The sequence below is a fragment of the Centruroides vittatus genome, unplaced genomic scaffold (assembly GCF_030686945.1).
Source record: "Centruroides vittatus isolate TY-2023 unplaced genomic scaffold, ASM3068694v2 contig_4, whole genome shotgun sequence".
NCBI lineage: Eukaryota > Metazoa > Arthropoda > Arachnida > Scorpiones > Buthidae > Centruroides > Centruroides vittatus.
The window spans coordinates 1,543,400-1,562,858 of NW_027122214.1; the positions used below are offsets into that span (position 1 = coordinate 1,543,400).

The following is a 19,459-nucleotide window of genomic DNA, read 5'->3' on the forward strand; positions in this document are numbered from 1 at the left end:
TAAAGCAAACATTTCAAAAATTAAATTTTACACGTTGTATTGTTTTAAACCGATAATTTAATTATCATTAATTTATTTTTATTCATTTGAAACGAGAAATTAATAAAGAAACAGATTTTACTTTTTACTTTTTCGGTCCTCTAGACACCAGGGAGGCTAAATTAAACACCCGAACACTTGCTGAGATTACTGCAATTTTAATATTCGAACGCTTTCAGCCTATTCTTATAGGCCATCTTCAGGAAATTATAGTTCCACAAACGAACATAAAGCTTTCGAATACTCGTGAAATTTAGTTTTCGAAAAATTTTAAAAATATTACATTAAACGGTTAAATATTGATTAAACAATAAATTACTAATGCATTATATAACCAAATAAATGTAAAAATTAAATACTATATCGAAAATACATTAAACTAGTTAAAGCATAACTGCCATATCCTTTTACGGGTTTTTAACTCTTATTTCTTTTTCTATTATGTATTTCCAGGCCGTTGGGAAGGCGTTGGCGTCTTTTGCATTTAAGCAATTATTGTTCACTTTACTCATATATTTCTATTTTCTCCATACCCAACGCAATCGTCGGAGAATGGACTGTTTTAACTATTCTCGCTTCATCCAGGACCTAATTTAGACCTTCGCGGGCCTTAGGCAAAATATTTACGGGCCTCTTTACAAATTTTGTATTAATTCAAATATAAATAAAATTGTAATGTTTAAAATTAAAGTAATTTTTATTTCAAAACAATTACAAACATAAAATAATCAATATATTAATACGAAAAATAATGATTCATGCATAAAAGAAATAGAAAAAATAAATCATACAATTCTTTTTCATTTTCGATTCTGCAAAAAAAAAAAAAAAAAAAAAAAAAATTAATCAAAAAATCGTAATTTCATTTTTGTGATAACTCGGATTCGATATTTAATATTGATAGTGCAGATAATTTATCTTCTTTTATCGAATTTCTCAAACAATTTTTAACTTTTTTTAACGTATAGGAAGATCTTTCACCACTAGCATTACTTATTGGCATTGTAAGATGTATTCTTAAAAAAATTTGCATATTGCAGAAAGTTGATATTATCATTTATAATAAAATATAACATTTCTTGGAGATTCTTTTCTATGTGGTTATCTTTTAAAATAGCAATAAACTGAAGACACTCGTTACGAATCTCATGAATGTAAATATGTTTTATACGTGTTATTTATTGTCTCAAAAGAATCTGCACTATGTGTGTCTGTTTCAATAAATCAGGGATGTCGAACCTTTTTGAGTCCGCGTACCATATTGTAAGCATACTTAGCTTTAAAGATGTCTATGCGTGCCAACGTCTTAGACTTAGAATAATGATATTTAAAGAAATTAAACGAGTACGCTTTAATTCGAATAAATGTAAAAAATCTGATTGAAAAAAAATGATCAGGTGATAAACAGAAAGAATGATTGAAAAAAACAGAAATCATATGATACATTACGTGCCATATGATTTCTCTTACGTGCCACTTTGGGCACGCGTGCCATAGGTTCGCCATCCCTGCAATAAATAAAAAATTAAAAATATTGTTAATAGATGTATATGCTATTTTTCTTCTAATCATCTCGTTGACTAAAGAATCACATGTCACATAAAAAGTATTTATTTTTAAATTATCCTTGGAAGAAAAGTGAATATCACTGTCACAACCATCATCAAATTGGTTCTTTCGTTTACGGTTTCTCTGAAAGTCAGTCGAATAAATTGCATTTGCAAAATTGCCACATAATTCTTTAGTATGTTCTTCAATAGAATCAAAATCGTTTCTTAATTCCTGAACAAATCCTATAAGACTTTCATATAAAGTACAAGCTACATTTAAATTACCAGTTATTTCTTGCAACGATTTTCTTGTTGCAATAATCCTGTTTAATATTGTTACTTCAAAGAAAAAAAAAAAGCTATAACTGTAAAAATAAGTTATAATATATCCAATCCACCTAATCAAACTCAGGGCCCTGACATAAAAATTACTTGCGAAACAGTGGCATGCCGTGAAATTTGATGATAGGGAAGCTGTTTCTGTAAGAGGTCGACTTTCAGGGGCAATCAATTAATTGTGCGTCAGGGCCCGTTCGTATTCGTTTGTTCGATGAACCAGTAAAAACCGTACACTTCTTTAAATGTATTTTAATAGATTATCTGACGTACTTAATAAATAAGAAAGTTCAATATAATTACCTCCGTTATTAGCTTCAATAAATTCCCTATGCCCTCTAAATGCCAATTCTCGCTTTGAGAAAAAACATATAACATCTATTAATTTAGATATACCTATTAATCGTAATTATCTCATTATAATTTTCAATATTTATTTTATATTGTTTACCAATGTTAAATTCTATTCCTGTTTGATTTTCAAATTGCTTCAATTTTACGAAAGAATCGTCATTCGTCATAAATTTTATCGTCAAAATGTCGAAATTTTTTGTTGACGTATTTATATTTAATTTAGGCATCGGTCTTTCTCTTTTAATAATGTTTTCTTTTTCATTACATGGTCTTGAGCCAAAACTTTTTTTAAATAAATTTTTGAATCACTAGCCACGATATAAGGGCTAAAATTAAAATTATCAGAAAAACTTACTTGGTAAAACAAGATGTGTGACGAATATACATACCTAGTACAAAAAATTCTTCAATTGTATGAATATACTTTTAATAAAACTTATAATTAAATATAACTTTGTGAAGAAACGTACATAAAAATAACAAAATATTCTTTACTTTTTAAATCTTAAAACAATCCAAAGGGAACTGTCGGAGTGTCATCTAATAGATTTTAATAAAATTTAGTTAATAATTACGTTAAAAGTATACAAACTCTATGACAAATTTGTAGAATTCACTAAAAGTGTTAATCAGAGTTATTAGCAATCAAATGTCGTACTATTTTATAGTGGTTTAACACAAATATGCAAATTTTTAGAAGTGAAAGGGTCGCGGAGGAAGACGGCGATATTACATTTAGAATAAATGCTGGAATTTTCGGAAATGGGAGAAGAATTAATAAAATTCAGTTTAATTACGTTAAAAGTATACAAACTCTATATTAAATTTGTAATGTTTACTAAAAGTGTTAATCAGGATTAATAGCAATCAAATATTGTACTATTTTATAGTAGTTTAACACAAATATGAAAATTTTTAGTAGTGAAAGGGTCGCGGAGGAAGATAACGAAAACCGAGGTATTACTGTGACTTTGGTTTTCGTCATTTTTTGCAAAAAATTTGCCCCGGATTTCGTCGGCGTGCCACATGATCTCGTTGCTAATTTTGCGAAAACAAAGAGCGACCCACGCATTTTTCTGCTCACAAGTCATCGTGGCGGTGTTTCTTGCTGTATGAGCATTACTCCGCGCGTCTAGCCAAACAATTCCATTGCTTCCATTCTTTTTAGTTCCATCGTGGGACCAAAGAAAGTTTCCAGAGCCAATAGCCTTTCAAACAAGGCCAGGAACACGATCGAGTTGAAGGAAATCATTAAAAAATACGTGACCGGCATTAAGATTGCTGAAATCGGTCGCATGTACTGTACGGGAAGTCGGCATCCACGATAAGTTTCGTTGTGGCGAAAAAGGAAGCAAAACGGAGGCTAATGTAGCAAAAGGTGTAAATGTGCTAATGAAACGGAGACCGCAAACAATTGAAGAGGCCGAACAGTTATTATTAATTTCGATCAATCAAAAACAGTTAGATGGCGATTCTGTTTCGGAGACCATTGTATTAGTTTTTTATACTCATTTTATATTAATTTCTTAATTTTTTTAGTATTAAACACTACGAAAACAGAGGTATCACTGTATTACATTTACAGAGTAGAAGAAGGAATAACTCAAATAGGAAACTCATAACTCAATAAGGAAACTCAAATAAATATTATAAAAGATTAGATATATATACTAGTTTAACAATGAAATTTAATATAAAAGTATTGATAGAATAAATATAAAGAAAACAATCGAAACGTAATAAATAAATACATTTTAATAGATATATTTAAAAGTTATTATATTCACAAATTATTAGATGGGCAACTATTTACATGATATTTTTCAACAAAGCAAAATAAACAAAGAATCTGTTGGCATCGTGCACATTTAACAAATCGAAGATTTTCGCAATTACTCTCGACACAATTTAAACTGTCAGTGTTTAAAAAAGAAAAACAAACTTGTTTTACATTTAAGAATTGACACTTTTCATTTATGAGTCCAGAAGCGAACCGTGCATGTTTAATCAAATTATTAAATATTGGCGCAGATAATTGATGATGAAGAATCGAATGTAATTTTATAATGCCATTTCTAGTTGTCCAAAACAATTTCATCGAAGAATCATTACAGAATAATTGTATAGCATTTAAAATTTCTTTAGCTAAAAGTTTTAATTGTCTATGAAATCCGACATCTAAAGGTTGGCATATAGACGTACACTTTGGTGGAATAATTAATATTTCGCATGAATTTTGATTTGTAGATGTTTGAAATACTGTATTATAAATATTAATATTTGTTTGTCCACTCCACGAGTCAATTATTAATAAAGAGTTTTCTGTTATATTTGGAGATAATACGTCTTTTACATAGTTTGTAATAATTGCTGTAGATAATTTGCCAGATGAGCTAGCTGTAACAGTTACGTTTGGGGCATTGAACAGCGATGCTTGAACTCTAGGTCCAAAGGTTCCACGAGCCTCTTGTAAGCAAATAAATACATTACCTACAACTTGTCCGTTAGCATTAACTAAATATTGAACAGTGTAGGAATGCGTAACTTTATTACTTGGAGAATGTGCAAATCCAATAGTGTTTTTTTCTCCTTTATATGAAAGTGTTCTTGGTGAAATCATTTCGTATGAAAAACCACACTGATCCGTATTGAATATGAAGTTACGCGAATAAGATGGCAATAAATTTTTTACTGTTGTTTGAAATTGCGCAGCTTTTACTAAAATATCCTTTTCGTTCACTATTTCTGTTTTATTTACAAGTTTTGTAATCTTTCGAGATACTAATCTATATTCTTTTTTAAATTTTGCAACCCAAGAATCACTAGCTGTAAATTTAATTGAACTATTCAGTTGAAGAAATTTCTGTAATGCCCATATTTTTAATTGATTTCCTTTAACAATTTTATAGCTGCCTCGAGCTTCGTCAAACATTTGTTTAGTATGTTCTTTAATGATTTTTAACGTTTCAATTCTATGCTTTCGAGATTTAAATTGTTTTTCCCATTTATATAAATCACTAAAACGTTTTAATTCTTTAGCTCCTTTCCGCTGTAATGTGTGTAATTTCCATTTTGGGTGTTTCTTATGCAAGTTAAGAATTTCTTCTTTTCGTTTTGTTGAGATTATATTCTTATCGAATTTTTCATCATCTGAATATCCTGATTCACAGTCAGTGTCTGCGTTATCAATTTCTTTCTCTAGAAGCAGACGTGTTATTTTATTATCTGAAATAGGCCTATCTATAATCAAATTATTATTTTCCATCTGACAAAACTCTTCGTCATCTCTACTTACATAACTACTTAAAATATCGCTAAATGCATTAAAAAGCAGTTTGGCTACCTGTTTATCAACGTCTGAAATATTAGGCCTACAAATATTTTCTGTAGGCCAAACATTATCACATAAACGTTTAAATTCTGCTATAATGTTTTGAATATTTACATTTAATTCTCCCATTTTCGAAAACTACAATTCATTCATAAATGTAATAGCGCCGTCTTCCTCCGCGACCGTTTCACTACTAAAAATTTGCATATTTGTGTTAACACTTTTAGTAAACATTACAAATTTGATATAGAGTTTGTATACTTTTAACGTAATTAAACTAAATTTTATTAATTCTTCTCCCATTTTCGAAAATTCCAGAATTTATTCTAAATGTAATATCGCCGTCTTCCTCCGCGACCCTTTCACTTCTAAAAATTTGCATATTTGTGTTAAACCACTATAAAATAGTACGACATTTGATTGCTAATAACTCTGATTAACACTTTTAGTGAATACTAGAAATTTGTCATAGAGTTTGTATACTTTTAACGTAATTATTAACTAAATTTTATTAAAATCTATTAGATGACACTCCGACAGTTCCGTTGTTAGTGAAATAGCTCCCTATGAGTGGCTAATGAATGGAATCAGAGACGGTCCAGGTAGGTGAGTGCATGCAAATCTTGAGGGTGCCGATACCGGTCAATGTCAAATGCCTCTTTTGTTGCATCACTAGTATATATCAAAGAACGCGACAGGGTTGTTGTAGATTTTAAACGTTTCTCACCATAGCTGTAAAAATCTAAATATGTTAAACTTAACAGATTGTCTGTCGTTCGTTTTCTAACTAATTCGTTTTAGGACCAAGTGTCCACGGAAATTTCCAAAATTTACAACTTTTCGGTCACTCTCATTGAACTGGAAAAATTTCTGTCTTTATTACATCTAATATTATGAAGAGAACAGACCCCACTGTACTCGGCAAGAGATTGGTTCGGTTAAGCTTCTGTTTAAGTAAAATTTCGGCTCTTTCATCAGGGTTTTATTTATGTCCCTAATTTCCTAATCGCTTAATTATTTAACTGCTTCTTAAGTAGAAATAAGTTGAAACCAGTTACTTTGTACTTGAATATTTGTAGCCTTGGGACACCAATACATAAATCGTAAATTTAAAGAAAATAAATTCTAGAGCTTTTTCTGTACCATTGTACGTCTCATTCATTAAATTTAATTGTAAATGATGCTGCCAAAGTAACAGTTAATTTTTTAACACTACTAGAATTGTACAGTACATGTTTTTTCTGCATCCCCTTACAGATGGGACGTACTAAATCGTAATATCACTGGTTTAACATTGAAATCCGTAAGTAATATAAGATGGGAGAGCAGAATAAACGCAGGATAAATATATCAAATATTTTAATGGATTTTTTTAAACACCTGTCAACTATACAGAACTATCATAAAAACATGCCAGTAAACTCCTATCGGTTGGGTTAAGTTATAAATCTAGTCTACTCATAATTCACATAATGGGGCGTGGGCGGCCGAATATCTAGCAAGCAGGCAGCTAACACCCCAGAACCGGTCCTGGATAAAAACACTGAAAGCGTTATACGTGTGTAGCATCCAGTGACGTGCGTGCGAGGTTGGTGCTCTGTAAAGCGCATGTGCCAATCAGTGGCGTAGCGTGGGTGTCAGCCGCCCGGGGCGGAGAAAAATTTCGCCGCCCCCTTATTTAGGTATTTTTACAAGATATTATTTATTGTGAAATTTTGCCGCCCCCTATAAGTGCCGCTTGGGGCGGGGCGCCCCTGCCGCCCCCACTACGCTACGCCACTAATTCTGAGCTCTTCCGATATAACTACGTAACTTATATTTGAAACAAAATTTCATAGATATTTTTGTAATTTTCTATAATGCATACGATTTTCCACAAATTCACCACTCACACTGACATTTTTTCGCAAATTTATTACAATCTTCCAATTACAATCGCTTCTCAAGTGCAATCTCTTTATGCTTTCTATCGGACAATATGTGTACCACGACGTGTGTTGCAGGACGACATTTTGTCAAACTGCTATTTCGAAACCTTAGTCACAGTGTGACGTATTTCTCGAAAACTTCGAACTCCGAACAGTCCGACGCCAACAATTTTTTTTTTTTTTTGTTTTCGGTGATTTCATAACTTTCTGAAACAAAATTACGCTTTTATCGCCTTTGACCGGTGCATTCCCTACAAGTTTTTAACAGAAGGGACGTAAAATTATCGTTACGCTATTCCTTACGACGTTACGAACTGTAAACATAATTGAAATGTCGTGCACAGATAATCCCTCGTATCTGAATTATACGAAATTAAAAGCTTATTGAATATTTGTAGTAATGACTTAAATGGTTTATCGTAGAAATTTCGACGTAATAAGTGACGCGCTTGATGCGAGGTAATACTCAACTATCAATACTTTACAATTGTTCTTTTTCATATTGTTTGTAGATAATTTTTATTGTTGTTTTTTTTCAGAGAGTTTTCAGCTGAATTCTGTTTCGGTAAATCTCACGGAAGTAAGTAATCCTTCGTTTTTGTTTACATAATTAATATTGAGTATAAATTTTAATAGAGCATCGACCCGAAACATATTTATGTCTTCAAGTTGAGATATTTATACAAATTATTGCTGAATTAAATTGGCGAGATTGATTTATATACAGATTTTTGTTATATTCGAGCTTATTTTCGTTCAAATTAAGATAATAACTCTCAAATTATTAAAATGAAGGTGTGGTAAATGTGCAATAGTTTAGACAGGAATCAGTTGAATAAATAATCTTAGTTCTCTTAATATATTTTATGTACATTATAATTTTCTACGCAAAATACTTTAATTCCGGAATTTCAAAGCTATATTTCGTGTTTGATTAACAATACGAAGTACAAAAGACAGAAGAAAGCGTCTTCTGTAACAATGAATACGCAACATCTTAATTATATATCGATACATGAAGCGAAATTCTGCCAAATATACATAAAATACGCAATGTTTTATTCAGTTAAATTTAATTTCAGTATCGAAGTCGAATACGACAGTTAAAGGAACACTATGGCCAGGGTCAGTATTTTTTTTTTTTTTTTTTTTTTTTTTGTAACTCTTTCCGCCCAATGGGCACTAAGAGGGCCTCTTATAGCAAGCCCATTATGGGTTCGGCCAGGCCCACAATGGGGCGGCCGGGTGGTGAGGGACGGGGACCGACATATCCGGACGGACCACCCCCCGAAAAATTCCTGGGGATTTTTCGACCCGTCCGGATTCGATCCCGGGTCCCCCAGGCGGCAGGCTGCTAACCTTGACCGCTCGGCCATCCGGCCGCTTATACTGCTTAAATTATATAAGTTCTCATCTTTCCTCTCATAAAACTTATTTCAAATTTAACTTGGACAATTTTTTTCCCTACACCAGACAGTATAATCACGATAAGTAGCATGATTTATACACCTTCTTTTAATTTAATATCGTAATGTTTAATTTAAGGATTTTGATAAGTAATAACCAGGTTTTTTCTTATTCCGATTAGTATATAAGCTAGAATTTTAGTAATATTTCACATTCTAATTTTATATAACATTCACTCGATATACTTTTTAACAACTATACTAATACATAACACATATCTTAAATATTTGGCGCTATGATTACATGAAACATTCAATGGATACACAAGTTTATTTCTCTTTAAAAATATTTTCACAATAGATAGATAACACGTGTCTTAAATATTTGGCGCTATGATTACATGAAACATTCAATCGATACACAAGTTTATTTCTCTTTTAAAATATTCTCACAATAGATAGATAACACGTGTTCTTAAATATTTGGCGCTATGATTACATGAAACATTCAATCGATACACTAGTTTAGGGATGGCGAACCTTTTTGAGTCCGCGTGCCATATTGTAAGCATACTTAGCTTTAAAGATGTTAATGCGTGCCAATGTCTTAGATTTCGAATAATGAAATTTAAACAAATTAAACGAATACGCTTTAATTTGAATAAACGTGAAAAATCTGATTGAAAAAAAATGATCAGGTGATAAACAGAAAGGATGATTGAAAAAGACAGAGATCATATGAGACATTACGTGCCAGATGATTTCTCTTACGTGCCACTTTGGGCACGCGCGCCATAGGTTTGCCATCCCTGCACTAGTTTATTATTCTCTGTAAAATATATATTTTTTATTCAATCGATACCTAATAAATATCGTAATATTTTTCGTTCTGATTTATTTTTCTGTATAAAAACAGTTTCACTACACAAAAACTGGTAGCAAAGGGGTTTTAAGGAACAGCATCTTTGTTACAATATAATAACTTTTTAGTATATGTTTTATATGCAATTTTTATAATTTGTAGTTATTTATATTTTGAACGTAATTTTTTTATTCGTTGCTATATTGATTTTTATATGAAAAATCTGTATTGAAACTTCACATCCTTTAATAGGAAAGTTTGATGAAAATGACATAAAAATTAAATTTTCGTAGTTTATTTTAGTTTACCGAATGAATTGAATAGCAACGAATGTCCAGTTTTATTCCTCGATTGTTATTCTGTCGAGCAATCGGGGTCAGTTTCTGGAAATCAAAAAACTACCACAAAATGGGTGTCGCCTTGACGTGGCTTTGTGGCTTAACGTGTGAAAATTTTCTCGAAGTTCTAAAGATAATTTTTTCCACAGACTAAGAACACCCGACAGAAATTTTAAATGTTTTTAAGTACAATTTTTTTCAAGCAGTTTTTTTGTCAATTACGCTAAAACACAAAGCAATAATTGTGTTGAATCTATTGCTTTATTCAGGTATAAACAGAAACATAAAATGTATTGTATTAATTTGAGAAAGATCATGGTGGTATGATTAAGTAAACATTTTCCATTAAGTGGTGAGTAACCAAGGCTGCTCAGAATGCTGATGTCAAACTTCACAGCAGAAATTTATACGAATAAACGTTGCGTTGAACTACTTCCAAATTTAATGAAATTAAATGAATAGTGACGCACGAATGTGTTTTGATAATTTGGGTAAAGTAGATATTCATGTTTTAACAGTAACCAGTAGTATTGACAGGTGTAATTGAACTCACGTGGACGTTGATCCAAAGCAAATTTCTCGAATTTTTATCATTATGTTGAATACCGTATATAATGAATGCACTATATATCTAAAAATAAAAAATATGGAAAAGTTAAGAAAACAAATTACAGAATCGACAACACGTCGGAAATTGCCGAATTTTTGATGGTCCACCCATTATTTTTTTTTATTGCTTAACTTTTATAACATATGTTACAAGAACATTTAATTTCATCATAGAATGTAAATTATTTACTACTTATCTCACTTTCCTGCAGAACTAACGTGCTACAAAACACCATTCCCCTCTCTAAAACACGAATCACTTCCATGCGATCACTGCCTACTAAAATTGGACGATTACAATCTCGATTATTTTTGTTCCCGCAAAATATTTTAAAGTTGTAATTATAATAATATTACAAATTTTGAAAATGTATTAAAAATAATATTGAAATATAATTATAAATCTTTTAATTTTTTTTTCTATTTTATTTTTCGACTAAACTAAATTCCGGTTGGGATTATTCGTCAATATGTATTGATTGAAAAAATAAAATAAAAAATTAATTATTTTAAAAGTTTTAAATAAACAAAAGTTTTATTATATTAATTAATATAATATAATATATATTACACATGAATTATATTCGAATGCCAAAAAATAATAGCTGTATAAATTGTCTATTTATTGAAGAGTCGGTGCAGATGGAAATTTTATATAAACTATGTAAAATTTATTATTTAAAAAAACTTTTTGTATATCATCGGAATCAATTTATATAGTCATTGATTAATGAGAAATACCAGCGCACACTTAGACTGAATGGCCAGATGGTCGAGGCAGTTAAGGTGTCGGCCGCCCACCGCTCTGGGTAATCCCGGATTCAATCCTGGATTACCCAGATTCAATATAGATATTGCTGTAATAAATAATTACATAGTAACGTCAATATTTGAAATTTTTATATTATATTAAATTACTATTCTAAATTTCCCGAGCACGACAAGGACTTTTTTATGATTGGTAACTCCCGAATATATTGGGCTCGTTTCTCACCTCTAGTCGTCCCAATTGCAGGTCTGTTCGAACCCATGATAGATGTGAAAAAAGCCCTCATAGTAGCCACAAGACAAAGAGAGCAAAATAAATAAATAAAATATAGTCTATATAATCGGCCACAATACAGCAGTTTCTAACCCGCAATGGGATCGCTAGCATAGATGAAAGTCTGACCCGAATTAATCACGATGCTAAATTAGACGAATTTCCAAATATAATTCAAACCAGTGGCATAGCGTTGGTGTCAGCCGCCCGGGGCGGAGGAAAATTTCGCCGCCCCCTTATTTAGGTATTTTTACAAGATATTATTATTTATTGTGAAATTTTGCCGCTCCCTAAAAGTGCCGTCCGGGGCGGGCCGCCCCTGCCGCCCCCACTACGCTACGCCACTGGTGCCAATGCCTATAATCTGCTGCTTGGAAGCTGACCTGGTTTCTAGCAGGCAGGCGACTAACAGCCCAGAACCGGTCTGGATAGAAACATTGGAAGTGTTATACGTGTGTAAGCGTCCATGTCCATCAGCTAAACCGTGTGAGGTTGATGCTCTGTAAAGCGCATGAGCCAATGCCTATAATATGGCTGCTTGGAAGCTGACCTGTTTCGATATTCCAGCACTTTCATTCCACCACTGATATTCGAATATACAATAGCAATCTTATCGTTTTTTTCACATGTAGTATAGAAATTTGTAATAATATACATAATGTAGTTATAATAAAGGTAATTATGCAGTTTAAGAGAATATGAGTTTCTTTAATTATTATTTTTTAAAAAGAAGGTACATTTAATAGCCATTCAGAAAACGCATAACATTTTTCCAGGCGATCCGTATATAAAGTGTTATAAACAAAAAATCGTAGGACTACTTACCGATTGTGCTCCGTTCGAGACGCCATTGCTTAAGCTTATTTTCGTGGCGGGGCGGCACATTGGACGGCGGACGCGTACGATGTGTGTCACGTGACATTTCTCGATGCCATCCGGCCACGTGACTACTCTTTCCCTTTGCATCTGACATGTTCCTGATAATTTATTCTTCTGGTTTCAGCTATATTTATTTACATCAAGACAATAACATCTTATGTTGCATTTGACTAATTTTTGTCATCATATCGTGATAGAATTATCGTCGTTAACGAACAGTTTTACCTTCGTTGTTTCATATATTTATTATTATTATTGTTAAGTTATCAGGAACACGTCAGATGCGATGGGAAAGTGTAGTCACGAGGCCGGATGGCATCGAGAAATGTCACGTGAAACACATCGTACGCGTCCGCCGTCCAATGTGTCGCCCCGCCACGAAAACTAGGGGTGCATATACTTTTGGAATCAAACTGATCCGAGATCACTTCGATCGTTCAAATCGTGTATACAAAGGAACTACTGCAATCCGATCAATCTCTATTTGCGTATACAAACGCCATCTAAGATCAACTGGATCGCGATCAAACTAATCCTAGCGGAGGGTAGGATCGTTTGGATCGGATAAAATAGATTAAAGATGGCGGCCTCCATGGTAGAAGTTAAGCTTGTAGTAAATAACGAGGAAATACGTGTAATTGTTGACAGAGAAACGTATTTAAAACTTATAAATGGCAAGTAAAAACATTATTATTAAAATATCCGATAAACTTAATACGATTTAAAAATTCGTATGAATGAGCACAAACAATTTTGTCAAATAAACGATAATTCATAACAGCGTATGTCGTTTAGTACCAACTACTGTTTTAATATCGAGGAATAAAATGGATTATTTTAATTTAATTAATTGATCCTTGTTAGTTAACATATACAGAGTTTTAAAGATATTATACGTATAATATTTTAAAAAATCAGCTATTATACGTATAATAATTTTTAAAAAAGCAGAGACTATTATTAACTAACAAATGTTTGTCGCCATCTTCGATCCTACTTGTATATTTTCTGCTATGACAGAAGCTATCTGTATCACGTGACAAGGGCTGATCCGATTTTACAGATCGATCCATACAAAACTAAAAGTATATGCACCCTAGGTTAAACAATGGCGTCTCGAACAGAGCACAATCGGTAAGTAGTCCTATGATTTTTTGTTTATAACACTTTATATACGGATCGCCTGGAAAAATGTTATGCGTTTTCTGAATGGCTATTAAATATACCTTTGTAAAAAATAATAATTAAAGAAACTCATATTCCCTTAAACTGCATAATTACCAAAACGCGCCCTATAGCTGTATTAACATTAATGAGAAAATTGTACACAAGGATTAGAAAACAACGTGTGTATCGTTATTATTACAGATAAAAATTGTTGGAATGAGATTCGAGGTTATTTCCTAAGTCTCATATCAACGATTGTTGTCTGAAATTGGACCCATAACGAGAAAAGTAATTGCTAGTTACACTGCTCATATCAAGCCTTTTTCAAATATGTTTGTACTGAACGAGCGAAATGAGCTCAGTGCACCATTTATACGAAAAAAGAAACAAGAAAATGTACACTAAAGTGGAATATTCAATAGCAATAACGATTGCACGAAGACCTTAAGAAATTGGTTTTTCAAAAATAGTATCAATGAAGTTGGATCGAGAGTGGAATATTAGAATGCATAGCAACTTCCCACATGTCCCGAAGGAACAATTCTACCGATACCACTATACATGAAAATAAATTTCAGTACTCCATTTCTAATGATAAACAATAGATTAAAATCTGATTGACTTTTGAAAAAACATACAAAAAAGAAAAAAATGAGATTCATAGGCATTATAACTTTGCAATGCTTTCACTTTCTAAAAATAACATTGTAAAATGATTTTTGAATTTTTTGTAGTATGTTCAACGAGCTGGAATATACTACATAGTGGCTGTTCCTTAGATACAGCGCTCATGGTGGAAACGACTGGTACTATCGACCGCCATTTTACTTTAAGTCAAAACATTGAAGTCTATACCCCGTGCTGGACAGGATTGTCACTTTAGAATTATTTTTCTCACCTAAATCTAGATTGCTGTTTGCCCCTGGGTTTGAAATTTAGTCAATTAGATAAGTGATATAAATCTAGATTGTTTCATCTTGAATTTAGCTATTTTCTAGATTTTGTTTAATTATTATGAAGAAGATAGAATCAGAGTTTAAAGTCGTAAGTGTAGTTCTTAATGTCCATCCGCCAAACTCGAAATGCGAGAATTTTCCATGTTTGTGGTTTGTCGGATGAACACACGATAAAGATCAGTGTTTATTTTCCAGTATTAAAATCTTTTTACTTTATTCCATGATTTATTTTGTTAATAACAAGAATGATTTTATGAACAGTTTAAACAATTTTTTTCATTTTTGACTCTCTCTGTGGGCACTAAGAACGTTCATTTTTAGACATATCGTGGGTTCGAACAGGCCCACTAAGGGGCGACCGGGTGGAGAAAAACGGGGCCCGATCGATCCCGAAAAATTCATGGGGTTCGTTTGCCGTTGAAACTTTCTCAAATGTAACGAGATATCAAGGGTGGTATAAACGTTCAGGTAACTTTCTCATCTCACAACTACTCATTGTGTACCTCAGAGGGTGACGAACCAATGGAATTCAAGAATTTGCCTGGCACATCACTTCATTTAGTTGACTATAAATATTTTTAAAAAAAGATAGTAGTATTCTTTTGTTGCAAACGAACCGATAACAAAACATTAAAAAAAACCTGCTTCTAGAGCAATTAAAACGGTAAATATCTGATTTAACATTACGTCTTTCTTACTTTGTATTACTATAAACAAAAGATTAACTATAATCAAACGCAAATGCAAAACTTTATTATAATTTTTTATCAGTTCGAATTTTGTTCTACAAGATCAAACTTTGAAAAAATTTTAAATACGTTTTTCAGAATTATGCTTCGTGTTTGATCTAAAATTATTTCTTAAATCGAGCCTCCCTTCGAGCTCAATTCTTTCCGTATAGAGAAAACAGATTTTTCATTCGGAAGCGAATAAACTAAAACGAGATAAATACCTTAATTTAGAAATTCTAACTGCCAGTTAATTCCAGTTTTGTCAAATACTCACGATGTTCATGAAGACCGTCATCCTGATGGATTTTAGGCATGCTTTTATCTACAGCTCCCACTTGAAACTTATTGTTAGGCCAAAGGAGAGAGTGACAAAGGACATCTTGTGAAGCGCATCTACCTCGAGCTTCTTCCTTTAAAAGCTGGTTAAAGAACGAATTTGCATTTTCGGCATTGATCGAAGTGATGGACGAACACGGATGAGCTTTCTTAACTATTTTTTCAAAATATTCTTTGTCGGCAATTTTTGTCGTCAATAGCTTCACGCGATCTTTGGAAAAAATGACGATATCTTTCCACGAGTAGACCATTTTTTCAAATTCTTTTCCCAGTAAAATCGCTAAGGCAGTTATTCCGAAACACCACATATCCATTTTCTGCCCCGAAAAATTATCAAATTCCCTTTTCGAACGCCATTCTGGTGGTAGGTAGATAGAATCCTTTTCTTCCAAGTCATAAGTTTCTCCTTCGTATCTTATCTTAGAAAACCCAGCCAAGATGGCATTCTGCCCTTTATCGATCAATACGTTATCGACGTTTATATTTAAATGGCATAGTTTCTGATCGTGTAAGTAGCATATACCTGTCAGTAGCTGATATATCCAGAACTTTGCCTGCTCGTAACTTCCAGAGTTATTCGAATAGGTACTGATGACTTTTCGAATAGGATATTCTGCCAGAGGCATAACGTAACCTACATAATCATCTTTGAAATCAATGACTCGAAGTAACGGTATCAAATGGGGATGATTGCATTTAATCCAGTGACTGGTTGAAAATTCGGATTCTTTAGTGTTTTTCTTTATCTTTATAGCTACAGACTGGCGGGTTTGATAAGCCCACAACGAATAAACACTCGAAGATCCAGAAGCCAATTTCGATAAGAAAATCAAATTGTGAATCTCTTTCAACTGCTTCAAGTGATTCTTCTCTTTCTTACCCATTATTTAATTGCAGATTATTATTATTAAAAAAAATTAAATAATAAAGTAGTACAACAACAATACGATCTTCGTTAAGCAAAAATAGGAAAACGTAGCTTTTGCGTAATCAAAAATTTGCAAGTCATCACGCAGCTTAAAATATTACAATTATCCGGCAACTAATTTGCCAGTCATCCTAAAGCTTAAAATACTGCGAAATCTTGCATTTTATTTTGAGACTAGCGATAAAGACCAATTTATAGCTTTATTATGTCAAAAATATAACCAAAATAATAATAATTACATAAAAAAGAAAAAGGAATATATCCAGTTTTTTCTTACTAATATAGAATATTTAAATCACCAATAAACTTGAATGAAAATTATAATAAATAACTAAAAAATTTAAGGCTAGGAACGTAAACGAGCGTCTCTTACACTTTTAACGAAATTACATAACGGTATTTCTGGACAGGTTATATCAGTTTTAGATCTCATCTTAGATAAAAGCCTAATATTTTCCAATTCTGGAGGATCACCACTTTGACAATCTCCTATAATCTTTAACAAATCGTCAGAATAATCGACGTTATTGATCAAACGATTGGCATAAACTAACTTATTCAACACTCGACCTAGATTTTGCACCAAACTTCTTTGATCGTCTACCACCTTCCATTTATCGCTTTCTTTAAGCTTGTTCTTCTTCGTTAATCCATTTTCGAGCACTAGTCTTTGACCGACCATGTATAAATTATCGAGGGAAAACGACCCATAATCTACACCGGTTGAAGTTAGATAGATGAGGGCAGTACTGAGTTGATGCACTAACTTCCACAGATGATCCTCTGGTAGAACGATTTTAGATTTCAGCATAACACCTCTAATACTTTCTAGATTGGCTGTCGGAGTATCGAGTAGATAAAACTGATTTCCCGTAGGCTCGTCCACGACGATGGCGTACACCGACATAACGTATTTGTGCACCACTTCCATCCATTTGCTCTTGTTATCTTTCCGAGGGAAGAAATCCGTGTCGTACGTAGCAAGATATTCGTTGCAGTCCAATTTGCAACGCACTCTGTACGTCAGAGCGCGATGATAGAAATGCAAATCGAACATATCGGTGAACGGAGCGCATTCCAGTTCCTCGAACTCCTCGGTGGATAACGTAGTAAGGTATCTCAGCAGCAAGTTTGGAAGTGGCAAACGTTGGCTTTTTAACCTTTTCAGGCCGGTCCGACGTAAAATGACGCATTTGCACGCGTACTGTAAATCGAATATATGTTTTCTCTCCGTGTTACGACGAAAAGGATGATAACTGTGTACACCAAAGCCGACCGAACGCATCAGACTATCCATAATTTCACCGCTCCCATTCGAATCATCAGCTGTTACAGGAAGAAAACAATTGTTGCGTCGTTGGCACGGGAACTCGAAGCTATCGTTCGGTGACAGTACATTAACACTTACGTCAGTGACGCGGGTGAAGAGTAGAATTGCGTCGGACTCCTTCACCCACTTGGCTCGTTGCCCTGTCTTTTAATGACGTCTTCTAAATCTATCTGGAGAGAGCAGAAGCCAAGCGCGCCGGAATAGCTTCCAAAACATTCCAATGTTTATTGACATTCGAATCACGTGCTATCGGACCAATTCAAATAGAAAACATTTTGCTACAACCAAAACAGTACAAAACGTGTTATTTCAAATTTAATATTTATTGAAAAAAATAATAAATCGTACGACATTTCATTCTTTTAGTTCAAGATATTGAAGGGACATAAAAAAATCAATAATTTACCCTCTATTTTTAACGAGCTTTATTATGACAAAATCCAAGGTGGCTTCAAAAAAATCTAATATAGTTATAAATATCACAAGTGTTTTAATATATAGTTACCCCCCAAAAGTATAAGTGATTATTAACCCAGAGCGGTGGAACATAGTAAAGCTACACCTTTTTCATAAAAACTATGCTCTCGCTGCTTTTCTCCAGCTGCCAGATCGACTGTAAATAATAAATCTCCACGAGTGGAATTCAGGTAAACAGGGAGTGTTATCTGTTAAAATCAAATTTTATAAATTACAGGAGAGTAAACTACAAAAAAAAAAAATTAAAATCAATAAAAATTTACTAACCTTTTTCTGGTACACAATTGTAGTGGTTCTGAAAATTAAAGATAAAAAAAAAATCAGATTTAATTAGGAAATGAATTATATGAACATTTAAAATTGAAAACTTACTTTAACCAACGTAAACTGGTTAGTGGTAAATCTGTTGATATGGTTGATGTGAGATATAATTGATTCCTCTTGCATTCTGCTCCTTGCAACTTCAAGCCTGATCAAATAAATTTATATTAGATGTAAATTCAAGAAGTCTACAAATTTATGTCTTCTCTTACCTGTTACTCCAAAACTACACTCATCCATTGGAAGATCATCCCCTTCCTTATCTGCAATTTTTACCTTAAAAAAAAAAATTATAAATTATGATACATAGTATCTATTTTAAGCAACTAAAATTTAATCAAAAAATATACTACATTAAAGTTTACTTACTTCCATGGATAATTCTTCCAGTGACCAGCCATTAGCCTGAGCAACATATTGTCTTGTAGCTGTGATGTAAGCTTCTGGATTAAACAGACCACCCAACCAAACATGTAAATTCTGAAACATTAGATAGTGAATGAATCAATAAATACAATAGAGAATTAAAACAATGTAAC

The 19,459-nt window shown here is 32.7% G+C and overlaps 2 protein-coding genes across 5 annotated transcripts in view; both read right to left on the reverse strand.

The window, feature by feature from the left end:
* The window catches only part of LOC136976251 (uncharacterized), a 55,183-nt gene extending 36,834 nt beyond the window's left edge, over window positions 1-18,349 (reverse strand). The window contains exons 1-2 of one of the 3 annotated variants that reach the window (XM_067271474.1): window positions 15,803-17,140; window positions 15,645-15,731 (exon numbers count right to left, since the gene is read on the reverse strand). In XM_067271474.1, coding sequence (XP_067127575.1) covers window positions 15,658-15,731; window positions 15,803-16,748 — 1,020 coding nt within the window. In that variant the 5' untranslated portion in view covers window positions 16,749-17,140 and the 3' untranslated portion in view covers window positions 15,645-15,657. Of the gene's footprint in view, window positions 1-15,567; window positions 15,732-15,802 lie in introns of those variants that run through there. The other 2 variants (XR_010880902.1, XM_067271473.1) reach the window with 2 other exon arrangements.
* A 183-nt stretch (window positions 18,350-18,532) lies between these two features.
* The window catches only part of Dhc64C (dynein heavy chain, cytoplasmic), a 152,304-nt gene continuing 151,377 nt past the window's right edge, over window positions 18,533-19,459 (reverse strand). For both annotated transcript variants that reach the window (XM_067271466.1, XM_067271467.1), the window contains exons 87-91: window positions 19,290-19,400; window positions 19,133-19,196; window positions 18,972-19,068; window positions 18,867-18,894; window positions 18,533-18,787 (exon numbers count right to left, since the gene is read on the reverse strand). In XM_067271466.1, coding sequence (XP_067127567.1) covers window positions 18,650-18,787; window positions 18,867-18,894; window positions 18,972-19,068; window positions 19,133-19,196; window positions 19,290-19,400 — 438 coding nt within the window. In that variant the 3' untranslated portion in view covers window positions 18,533-18,649. The remainder of the gene's footprint in view (window positions 18,788-18,866; window positions 18,895-18,971; window positions 19,069-19,132; window positions 19,197-19,289; window positions 19,401-19,459) is intronic.